Source organism: Gadus chalcogrammus, unplaced genomic scaffold (genome assembly GCF_026213295.1).
Source record: "Gadus chalcogrammus isolate NIFS_2021 unplaced genomic scaffold, NIFS_Gcha_1.0 GACHA083, whole genome shotgun sequence".
Taxonomy (NCBI): Eukaryota; Metazoa; Chordata; class Actinopteri; order Gadiformes; family Gadidae; genus Gadus; species Gadus chalcogrammus.
In genome coordinates, this window is record NW_026613518.1 from 182,636 (window position 1) to 193,415 (window position 10,780).

General features: G+C 42.7%; 1 protein-coding gene across 1 annotated transcript; it reads left to right on the plus strand.

The window, feature by feature from the left end:
* Window positions 1-6,516: 6,516 nt before the first annotated feature.
* LOC130378509 (uncharacterized) lies at window positions 6,517-10,359 on the plus strand. Its single transcript, XM_056585242.1, has 2 exons — window positions 6,517-7,006; window positions 8,102-10,359. The coding sequence occupies exon 2, from the start codon at window positions 8,274-8,276 to the stop codon at window positions 10,257-10,259; it is 1,986 nt and encodes a 661-aa protein (XP_056441217.1). The 5' UTR covers window positions 6,517-7,006; window positions 8,102-8,273; the 3' UTR covers window positions 10,260-10,359.
* Window positions 10,360-10,780: the final 421 nt, after the last annotated feature.

Here is a 10,780-nt window from a genome sequence, read left to right on the forward strand (position 1 = left end):
GATGCATGTTTGGGAGGTGGAAAGGCATGATCCAGTAATTGCCCGTCGCGGGAATAAATGCAGAGACCGTGTTAATTGTCACCGGCTGCCATTGTATTCCCTGTGCAAGAGGGCTACTGCATCTGCTGATCACCACAGCAGTGGGCGCTACAGAAGCGCCAAGTGCCATTCAGGCTTACATGGGGATCAGATATGGTCCGATGAAAGTGAACGATACATCACCTGAGGGGCCCGACCCTATCCAGCTGTAATATGTAGAATAGTCAACACCTATACTATTCTAGTAGAATTGCCTGTATATAAGATAATCAATATCCCGGATTTACTTGAGTAACAAATTTTAAAACAACCATACCAGACTTTGTTTGTTATTGTGTAGTGTTGCTTGGTTACGAGTGCAACCCGTTATCGCTGCATTGATAATGTACTGTTGATCTTCTTTGAGACGGTTGTTTACAGGCCACCTGTTGCTGACACGACGACGACGACGACGGAGAACCTGTTTGGAGGCTCCCATGATGTAAAAGTAACCTCTCTGTGAGCTGAGCCCTTGACAAGGAGGGACGAGTCTTGGGTTCATGAATTACAGGCCCGACGGCGACAGAATACACCAATACACGAAGATCACCTGAACCACCCAAATCCATGCTAGCCTATCAATCATTTTGAATTTTTAAAATTGTATTATGACTACCAATTTTTACTTTACTTTTGCACATGTTGAAAATGTTATGACCTTGTAGCACATAACCGAAGGGTATTAGCTTAGGATTTCTATGGATACTTTTGTTTGTGTGTTGTTTGACCATATGATTGTTTGATAACAAGATATATGTTCATTGTTGTATTGTTAAATAATGACCTGTATTTCCTATGAGACCCACAATGTGAATACCGTTTCAGTATTATCGGGAATGCGTAGTGGTTTTTCTCTATTCGATAGAGTTTCTCCCACACGGTTGATGGTGTTGATGATTTTTCCTACTTTGATTATGTTTTCGGTGTGGTAAATGGTGTTTATGATTTAAAATATTATTGTATGGTCATCTGAGATGACCAAGGAGGGATTGTTACGTATTTTAAGAACACAAGCTGTATTTCCCTCACTTAACCACTAGGGGGTAGGACCAAACATATAAGCCGTAAATACATAGCCACAAGGGGAGCAAGACCTTACTGAAGGCTGCAATAAATACTTTAGCCACAGAAGGCAGCACAACAGACCAGGCGAGGAAGCCGAGGGTTACGTCACACCGGCTCCTCCCACTACTTCCGGTCCGCGCTGTTCAGACCATAGCTGTTTCCCAATGTCAAGGAAGCATGCTCAACGACCGCCCTTTTAAGGACGCTACGTCATAGAACGCCGACAAGCACTGTTCCAATGTTGAGGACACTCGAAAGCCGCGCCATTTTTGCATCCTTTGTTTTTGAGAATTCCGAGATTTTTCAAGGATGCATCGCTGCATCCTAGACGAGCCAAAACTACCCACAATCCTCTGTGTTCACTGGGCGGGTTCTCTAAAATGGCAGAGAAGTACACGTTCAAACGAAGTGAAGTTATATTAGTTTTCAGAAATATTTTGTGCCGTATTGCTTTTTGTAGATTCATCATGTTAATGCAAATAATCAAGCCTAAAGACCTGTGCCACTTTTCAAACGTTTTTGCAACTTAATGATACGTTGCTATATTTTGCATGGACGTAGCTGGTGTTAAACACCACTGTCACCAATGTCAATTTACTCGCTCACAAGATTACATTATTTATGTATACCTATTTATGTTTGTGTTGAATCGTTTTTTTTTAGGGTCAGCCCAGCAAACGGAGGCTTTTGTGCGCCTTAGGGTAGCGCACAAACATTTGTTTACCGGTGGAAGGGATAGTGCCACTATCCAATGTTGTAAAATGAATGCACAACCGATCATTTGCAATGTTTGTAATTTTTAATGAACGTATATAATTGTATTTTATATGATATACTTATGTGTTCAAAGCACTGGTAGATTGTAGGCATATATGAATGAATGAATCAGATCAGTTAAATAATATATCCAAATAAATACACGTTTATCATCTCTTTCTTTGTCTTTTCCCCCCTGCATAATAGTAATCAACCGTACTGTAAATGTGATGCATGAATTAAGTTCTCAGACAATTTCACTTAGTTTTATAAAAATTGAATGGATTTTCCTTTAATAAAGACAATTCGATCAACCACAACAAAGCTTTTGTGACTTCCCCAAAGAGGCTCCATGCGAAGGAGACATGACCGCATTCATAACAGTCAAAAGTCAAATAAATATCGATCAGCTTGATTGCTGCCATGTTTTATTCATAAGCGCACATGTGTGTACAAGCGGACACGCAGTATTAAAAAGCGGAAGCGCTTCCACACTACCAAGTCGTTCCCAAAGTCCGACGTTACAAACGCTAGGAAGCACTCGAGCTAGCACTCTAGTCTCATCTCCATAGGACGCGACTAGCAAGGACGCGTCCTAGCAAGGCTGCAGCCTTCACTAACAGCCTACAGATCGAGCATGTCTTCAGAATCTTCTCGGCAGCTATTAGACAAACAAGGGTTAATGTTTTTGATCAGCTAAGAGACGCTCGCACGTGCTTAGACACATCTTCAATCTCTCTTTGCTTCAGAGTATCAGTTTACCATACCGAAAATACTTTATACTAAATAAAGTCTCTTTAAAGCTATTCCTTTGGATTCGACCCTTTCCTTGAAGAACTACGTAATAACACCAAACGCGACGGGGCAATAAGATCCCATACAAAGTGAACGTATAGACGCGTATCGGCGAATTTTTTTGATTTGTTTTGATTTGTTCCAAAGCTACTACTGCCGTCGACAAATTCGCTCGATTGACACGAATTTCGCGTGATGACAGCCAATCAGCGGTCAACGGCGTGGCCACTGAGTGACATGTGTAACGTAACAGCCAATCAGCGTTCAACCGTCAAACTCAGTGCAGTGCAGTCCGGGGTGAACTGCAGCATGGAGGAGAAAGTGATTGTTGCCGTTTGCGACTCTCGGAGCTCTATATATAATAGTATATAATATAATATAATTGTATATATAATATGACGGCCAAAAGCTCTCTGCGCCTCCGGGTGGCCGTAGCACGGGGAGCTCATAGGGATTGGGCTTCTCGGGAGTCAGGGTTTGTTTACCGGCGTTGCTATGGGTTCCGGTCTTGTGTGTTCCAACGGTTTATTAGGTAGGTCTATCTAATAAATGACGTCTTCGTGCGCGCCTATCGCATGATTTTAGACTCGACGATTTTGGTTGAGTATGTGGGGATTTTTTCAGTCGCAATTGGTTTGCACATTTTTAAAAGTGGTGAAATACAAAATTTGTATTTCAAATAGTGGGGGGGACATGTCCCCCCCGTCCCCCCCGTAATCGACGCCTATGGCTGAACTCTGTATCACATCAGGAGCTGGCTGTTCAATTCACAACACATATTCCATCAAAACTAGCCTACATCAGGCATTCTGACCAAAACTCATGAACTCCCCCCCTCAATTACTCCAGAATTCAGGAATGACACTTTGTGTCAACAAGAGACTGACTCCACCGACTATCAATTGCAAGTTAAAACAGTCGACCACTTTTGCAAAAAACACAAAAGACCTCGCCACAGCACCAGCAAATCTTAAGCAATAAATATCACGTCTTACCTTTATTTATGTGGCAGTGGTCTGCAGATGCATCCCGTGGTATAGCCTACCACATCCATTTAGTTCAACAGGTTATCGTTCTGATACTGTCCATGGTACTAGCAACCTACTCCGGTGCTTCTTACCTATGTATTCAGGCTAAAAGGACTTGATTGTCTGATGCCTCATCATCCCAGCCAAAGAGTATTGGTATTATTAGTAATGGCTACTTGGCTACCAAAACGAAAAAATAACTTCACACAGTCTGTCCTTTCCAATGTATTTGTTATCATTCGTAGCGTTGATCAGCAGAGAAATAATTCGCCAAAGTTGTTGACGTCGCTTAGCAACTGAATACGAATGTAGTCTACAGCATTGAGAAGAGCTGTGTAATGAGTAAGGGATAATGTATAGAATGCCGGTCATTATTGGGAAAATAAGCCCCGACAGGGCGAACAGGACACCAACATGCAGCGAGGGTAAATGCTTCCCACTGAAGGGGCTTAAATTCGACCGGCGACGTTCTATATATTATTCCGCTTATTACACGGCTACTTGCCAAAACGAAAAAATGACTTCACATGGTGTGGCTTGTTATAATTTATTTGTTAGCAATACCCTCATTCGTAGCGTTGATCAGCAGAGAAATAGTCCGCCAAAGACGTTGACGTCACTCGTCATTATAGGCAAAAAGTCCTTTGTTTTCCTTGACAGCGGTCAATTTATATCTAGCATTCACTGCGAAGTTGAGAAGAGCCCATGCAAGTGAACGGAGTGTTCCACGGCATTGAGAAGACCCGTGTAATAATCCATAATAATTAAACTTTTTTTTAAAGTGGTTGGTACAAACTGATTCATGACGAAATCTTGTGGGGACGCGTCCCGGCGTGATCGACGCCTATGTGTGTGGGTAATGCAGCTTGTGTGTTCGATCCTGCTTCCTAATGGCTATGTGGGGGCAGCTTATGTGCTTAAAATACGTAACAATGCAAACAGAGGATGTACAGGTGTGCGCTTTTAACTGACTTTTTGTTAAAGTAGGCATATTTTGGGATGGTAATGTTACATATTTTAAGAACATAAGCTGCCCCCACATAGCCTCTAGGAAGCAGATTCAAACACACAAGCTGTATGACCCTCACATAATCACTAGGAAGCAGGACCAAACATATAAGCCGTAAATACTGTACATAGCCACAAGGGGAGCAGGACCTTACTGAAGGCTGCAATAGCTGCTCCATCCACAGAAGGCAGCACCTTTAGATAGGTGAAGAAGCTGAGGCTAATACGTCACACCGGCCATGCCCACTTCACACAGGCCACGCTGACTTGACCCTAACAATCTCAACAGAGAGGTTGGACGCCAGAAACTTTCGGTAGCTCAGACTTGCGGGTTAGAGTTTTGATCAGCTGGGAGTCGCTCAGCACGTGTTCGACACAATTCCCCTCCTTTTGCTCCGTAGTTACCATACCGAAATACTTTTGATCCGTGAGTTAAAAGCGATCCGGATTGGACTTTCTTCGAAGAACTCAGCAATTTGGTGACCCTCGACGTTCTTGGAAAGTACCGGGGTCTCGGGGACACGCGGCCACCGAGACGCACAAAAGCTCTTCGCAGGCGCCACTGAAAGGTAACAGAACCTGTTGTCTATCGACTAAACTCTGTAATAGCTTAGCATAGGAAAGTTTAGGTGTAAGAGCTGGTGGTGCCTCCGTCTGGTTGCGGAGCTCCGTGGTTTTGGGCCACGGGTTAAAAATCATAACAGCCGTGTAGTTGGACGGCCGCGGAAAACGCTAACAGATTTAATTAAATAATTATATTCAAGGAGCAAGGGGCCAGAAGTGTGTTTTTATGGGAATGTAGATCGACAGTATCCATCCCATCTAGGCCTGATGCTTGTACCGTCTGGAGACGAATTACAGCGGTTTATTTGTGTTTGACCATCAGGAGATGGTTAAATAGTGAGGGGACGGATTACTCACATTTGTATTATTTATAACCGACTATTTGGGTTGATCGCCGTTACGGAGCGGTGCAGCTGGTCGGAATAGTCTTGTTACTTTATTAATCGGTTGCATATTCTCCCGTTGGCTTGGGCTTTGTTTCCCCTGAGGCGATACCGCATGTTACATAGGCGGTAAGGGTTCGAATGGGATCGGTTCCCCCCAGCACGGTAGCTTTAACACCATTGTGCATCTTCTTCTAAGGTAGTCTCCCTTCCGTAAGTGAGGTGGCCTCGCGCAGTTTTGACCCAGCTGCTTTGCATGCTTCACTGACCCGCCGTGGCTACAGACACTGACCGGCATCTTATATCTCCTACAGAGATCCAATACAGTGCGTTTGCCCGAATATTAACTAGGACAATTTGCAAAGTACTTTGTTTTGTTTCACGGGCATTGGGTGAAGCACCGTGGTTTCGGTGTTCAAAGGAACGGCGCTTTTTGTTGACGTGTGATCCCTTTGTTAAAAACACCCATACCCAGTTTGGGTGTTGATCTCTCTCTCTCTCTCCACTCTCGTTATATATGTTCTCTCTCTCTCCACTCTCGTTATATATGTTCTCTCTCTCTCTCTCTCTCTCTCTCGTTATATATGTTCTCTCTCTCTCTCTCGTTATATATGTTCTCTCTCTCTCCACTCTAGTTATATATGTTCTCTCTCTCTCTCGTTATATATGTTCTCTCTCTCTCTCGTTATATATGTTCTCTCTCTCTCTCGTTATATATGTTCTCTCTCTCTCTCGTTATATATGTTCTCTCTCTCTCTGTCTCTCGTTATATATGTTCTCTCTCTCTCGTTATATATGTTCTCTCTCTCTCTCTCGTTATATATGGGTCATTCCTAGTATTCGGTGCCATTTGAGTCCCCATAGCCTAATATGGTATATTTTTTGTAAAAATTGGCCAATACTTATTTTTAAAAGCTCATCTTATATAGTTAACCCCCCTCTACCGTAGAACACAACAGTATGTCCCCAGGATTAATTGCATTTAAAATAATTCCTCCAACTTTAGCACAAACAACTAAACTGCCATGTCCCCAATCGTGTTTGCTCAACTTCAGTTACAAATATAAGTAATAAAAATCAAAGAAATTCTACATTTGTCATTATTGTTGTATAGCTTTGTTTATAATATTCCTTACCAAATGTTATTTTTTGTGATTAAAACATTTTTAAGACTTTAAGTATTTAAAATATGTTGTGTCCCTGAATCGACTGTCCCCCCTGTTACTCTGATGCAAGTCCCCCTGACCACCCCCCTCCGACTATCCCTCTAGTCACATGACTCAACAAGTAACATTACTTTTTGGAGGGAAATCATCTACAAGAAGCAGAGTAAGTATCACTCTTTAATCAACCGTTTTTTCAATGTTTTAGAAAGCTTGACTGATGCGGTAAAGCATAACATGTCCACCCTGTTATGCTTATAAATAGTGGAAACTGATCCTTTTTTGTAATTTTGAAAATATGGTTAAAAAACGTGTTAAAAATCCTCCTCAGTGGTCAACATTAGCTAGCTTCTTCTGCATCACATGAGTAGTAATAGCTAAATTTAGCATAAAATGTCCCCCCTGTTACTGTTTACACAGTAACAGGGGGGACACATAGTAACAGGGTGGATGTAAGAGGGCTAGATGAATAAGTGTTTCCAGTTTGTATTGGATTTTTTATACATTATTATGCCTTTTTTGTTCCATACTTCCATAAGATTTTTTAAAAATGGTTTGCATGTAATTATCAGGGAATGGCGCCGTTGTCTGCCGCAGAAAAGCAACGGCGCTACAGGGCTCGTCGGGATGTAGACCATGATAGACGGCAGCAATACCTCAATAAAGAGAAGGAGAGGTGGAGAAAGGACATTGATGAAGGGAGAAAAAAGAAAGTGTCAGACCTAAGCGAAAGAGAGAAGAGAGCAGTAAGAAAGAAATGGCGAGAAAGAAAGAGAAAGCTGAGGAAAAATGACAGAGCCAGGACGACCTTTCAGTCAATGAACACTCCTCCTACAAGTCCAGACACTCCTCCAGAGCCAGAAAATTCCCCACAACCAGGGCCCTCAAGGTCAGAAAAAAGTTGATAGTTGAAAGCTTTGTTGATTAGGTAGAATGATTTGAAATATCTTATATGTTTTTGCCCTTACTGTGTGTGTATATCAGTGTGTGTGTGTGTGTGTGTGTGTGTGTGTGTGTGTGTGTGTGTGTGTGTGTGTGTGTGTGTGTGTGTGTGTGTGTGTGTGTGTGTGTGTGTGTGTGTGTGTGTGTGTGTTTGTTGCTGGTAAGCTAGAAACACAACTAATATTAAATATAATAACAGTGTGTAGCCTGAGTCACAGATGATTTTACAATAATAAGTAGCACAACTCACTAATGTGAATAATGGCCTTCTATTCTAGTATCTTGTATTTTAAGTGTGCCAATATGCTTTGTGTTTTAGGCAAAATGTTGTTGGAAGGAGGAATGCGAGGCAAGGCAGAAGGAGGCTCCAGAACAATATTGAAGAACTAAAGGCCTTGTTGGAGAGGGAAAAGAGAAAAAAAGAAAAATACAAGAAGAGGTGCCAGCGCTTGGCAGGGGGAAATAAATCGCCACGTTCTACAGTGGATGCAATGCTGCGCAATCAAAGAGTTAACAACACCATTAGGAAAAGATTGTTGTTGCAGGAATCAATAATTGAGGACATCAGAAATAAATACAGAAACACTAAGAAGGAGCGGGAGAAGCAAATTATTGCAAAAGCAACAACTGGGAAAATTATAAAGAAATACAGGCTGCAGAGGGCTGCACAGGCGACTCTGGGCTTTTCAAAGAAGCGATGTCACAGACCAGATGCAAGGCTCATGACCTATGAAAGAAAAAAGAGCAACAGATTACCGGCTGAATGCAAACAGAAAGTAAAGGCTTTCTATTTAAGAGATGACGTCAGCCGGATGACAACAGGACGAAAGCAAACTGTCACTCAAAAGAAGAAGAAAAAGCAGAAACGTTTGCTTACTGACACAATGAAGAATCTGCATCAGAAGTTCCTTTCAGAAAATGAACATCAGGTCTCTTACTCTTGTTTCTGCACCTTAAGACCATTTTGGGTTGTGGTGCCAACAGAGGCTGATCGTGAAACCTGTCAGTGTAAAACGCACGAGAACTTACAGTTCATGGCCAACACCCTGTACAGCCACGGTCTGTCAGCAACAAAGAACCTTGAGGAGATGGTAGATGCAACAATGTGCGATCCCAAATCCAAACTCTGCGCATATGGTGAGTGTAAAGACTGTGTCTACTCAACCCATACAATGCTTAGAGCTCCAGAAAACACAGAGATAGCCCTAACCCAATGGTCTCTGGAAGACAACACCAAAGTGAACGATGGAGAGGAGTCTGGGAAAAGGTCAACAATCACTGTGAAGAAAAATGTGATGAGAACAGAGGATGAACTTGTAAGTGAATTTCATGACAGGCTGTTTAGATTTAGGCGACACATCTTTAATATCAGGTGGCAGTACGGGGCCTACAGACAGCTCAGAGAAAACTTGAGGAACAACGAATGTCTACTACATGTAGATTTCAGTGAGAACTACTCCTGTAAGTATTCTCAAGAAATTCAATCGGTCCATTTTGGAGGGTCACATCAGCAAGCAACCCTACATACAGGAGTGCTGTACACTGCAGCTGAGCAGTCCCCAGTGACGTTCTGCTCCATCTCGCCTTCTAGGCGGCACGATCCCCCAGCTATCTGGGCCCACCTCGACCCTGTGTTAGACATGGTGAGGGAGAGATACCCTCTGATTAATCGCCTTCATGTCTTCAGTGACGGCCCAGCTACACAATACAAACAGAAGGGAAACTTTTACCTAATCTCAAAAGAGCCTTTCAAGAAAGGCTTTAAAGATATCAGCTGGAACTTTTTTGAGGCCAGCCATGGAAAGGGAGCTCCAGATGGTGTCGGGGGTACCCTTAAAAGATCAGCTGACCAAATCGTCCGCCATGGAGGAGATATCCCCAACGCAGAGGCTATGCTCCACCAGTTGAGGAGCGTGGGTACTTCGGTGGAACTTTTTTTTGTGGGAGAAGGAGATGTTGAGAGGAAAGTGCAGGAAATGATGGAAGCGCCCCCACTTGTTCCTGTCAAAGGAACAATGAAAATCCACCAAGTCATCAGTTTCTCTCCAGGGACAATTAAATACCGGGACATAACTTGCCTTTGTCAGGCAGACAAAGGTGTACTGGATTGTGCCTGCTATGGGATAAAGGAGGTGAGCCTGGGAGAAGAGGCAAGCCTGCAGTGCACTGAAGAGCCTTCACGGCCTGAGGCCATCATGAAAGAAAACATTGGGCAGTGGTGCATTGTCAAATATGATGGTGAACCCTACCCAGGAATCATCCTGGAAGTTGAAGAAGACGTAAGAGTAAAATGCATGCATAAGAATGGGATCAACAAGTTCTACTGGCCAGGTCCACGAGAGGACATTAGCTGGTACAGAGATGACCAGATTGTGTGCCTGATGAAAGAGCCACAACCTTTGAATAAGAGGTCTGTCCAGCTAGAGAAGGAAGTGTGGAAGTTCCTAGAAAACCTGGGTTGCTGGTCTGATAAATAGTTTGCTGTTGCCAAGACAACTGTGAGGTCAAAGACTGAAAAATGTTCCTGATGTTTCTTTTGGGTGTGCAGTACATTTGATGGTTGAAGTGTGTGTGTGTGTGTGTGTGTGTGTGTGTGTGTGTGTGTGTGTGTGTGTGTGTGTGTGTGTGTGTGTGTGGGGGGGGGGGGGGGGGGGGGTTATTTTGCTGTTGCTGATTTGCTATATAGGTTTGGGGCAGTTATCCTCATTAATGGGTTGTTAGTGAAGATCATTTTTACATTATCAATGTTTATGTGAATGTTCTAAGGTAAATTAACTGCCTTTCTTTCATGAAATATATATTGTGATGTCCACCCTGTTACGTCCTGTACACCCTGTTAGTCTTCTGTCCACCCTGTTACCTGTGTGTTTATTGATAATAATTAAATGAAATCATCAAAAAAGATGTATATCTTTGTGGTTGCTTAAAGGGAGTAAATTGACTAAATTAAATTACTAAAAAAAAATTCCTTTTTATACTAAAATAAATGTGTTGAAAT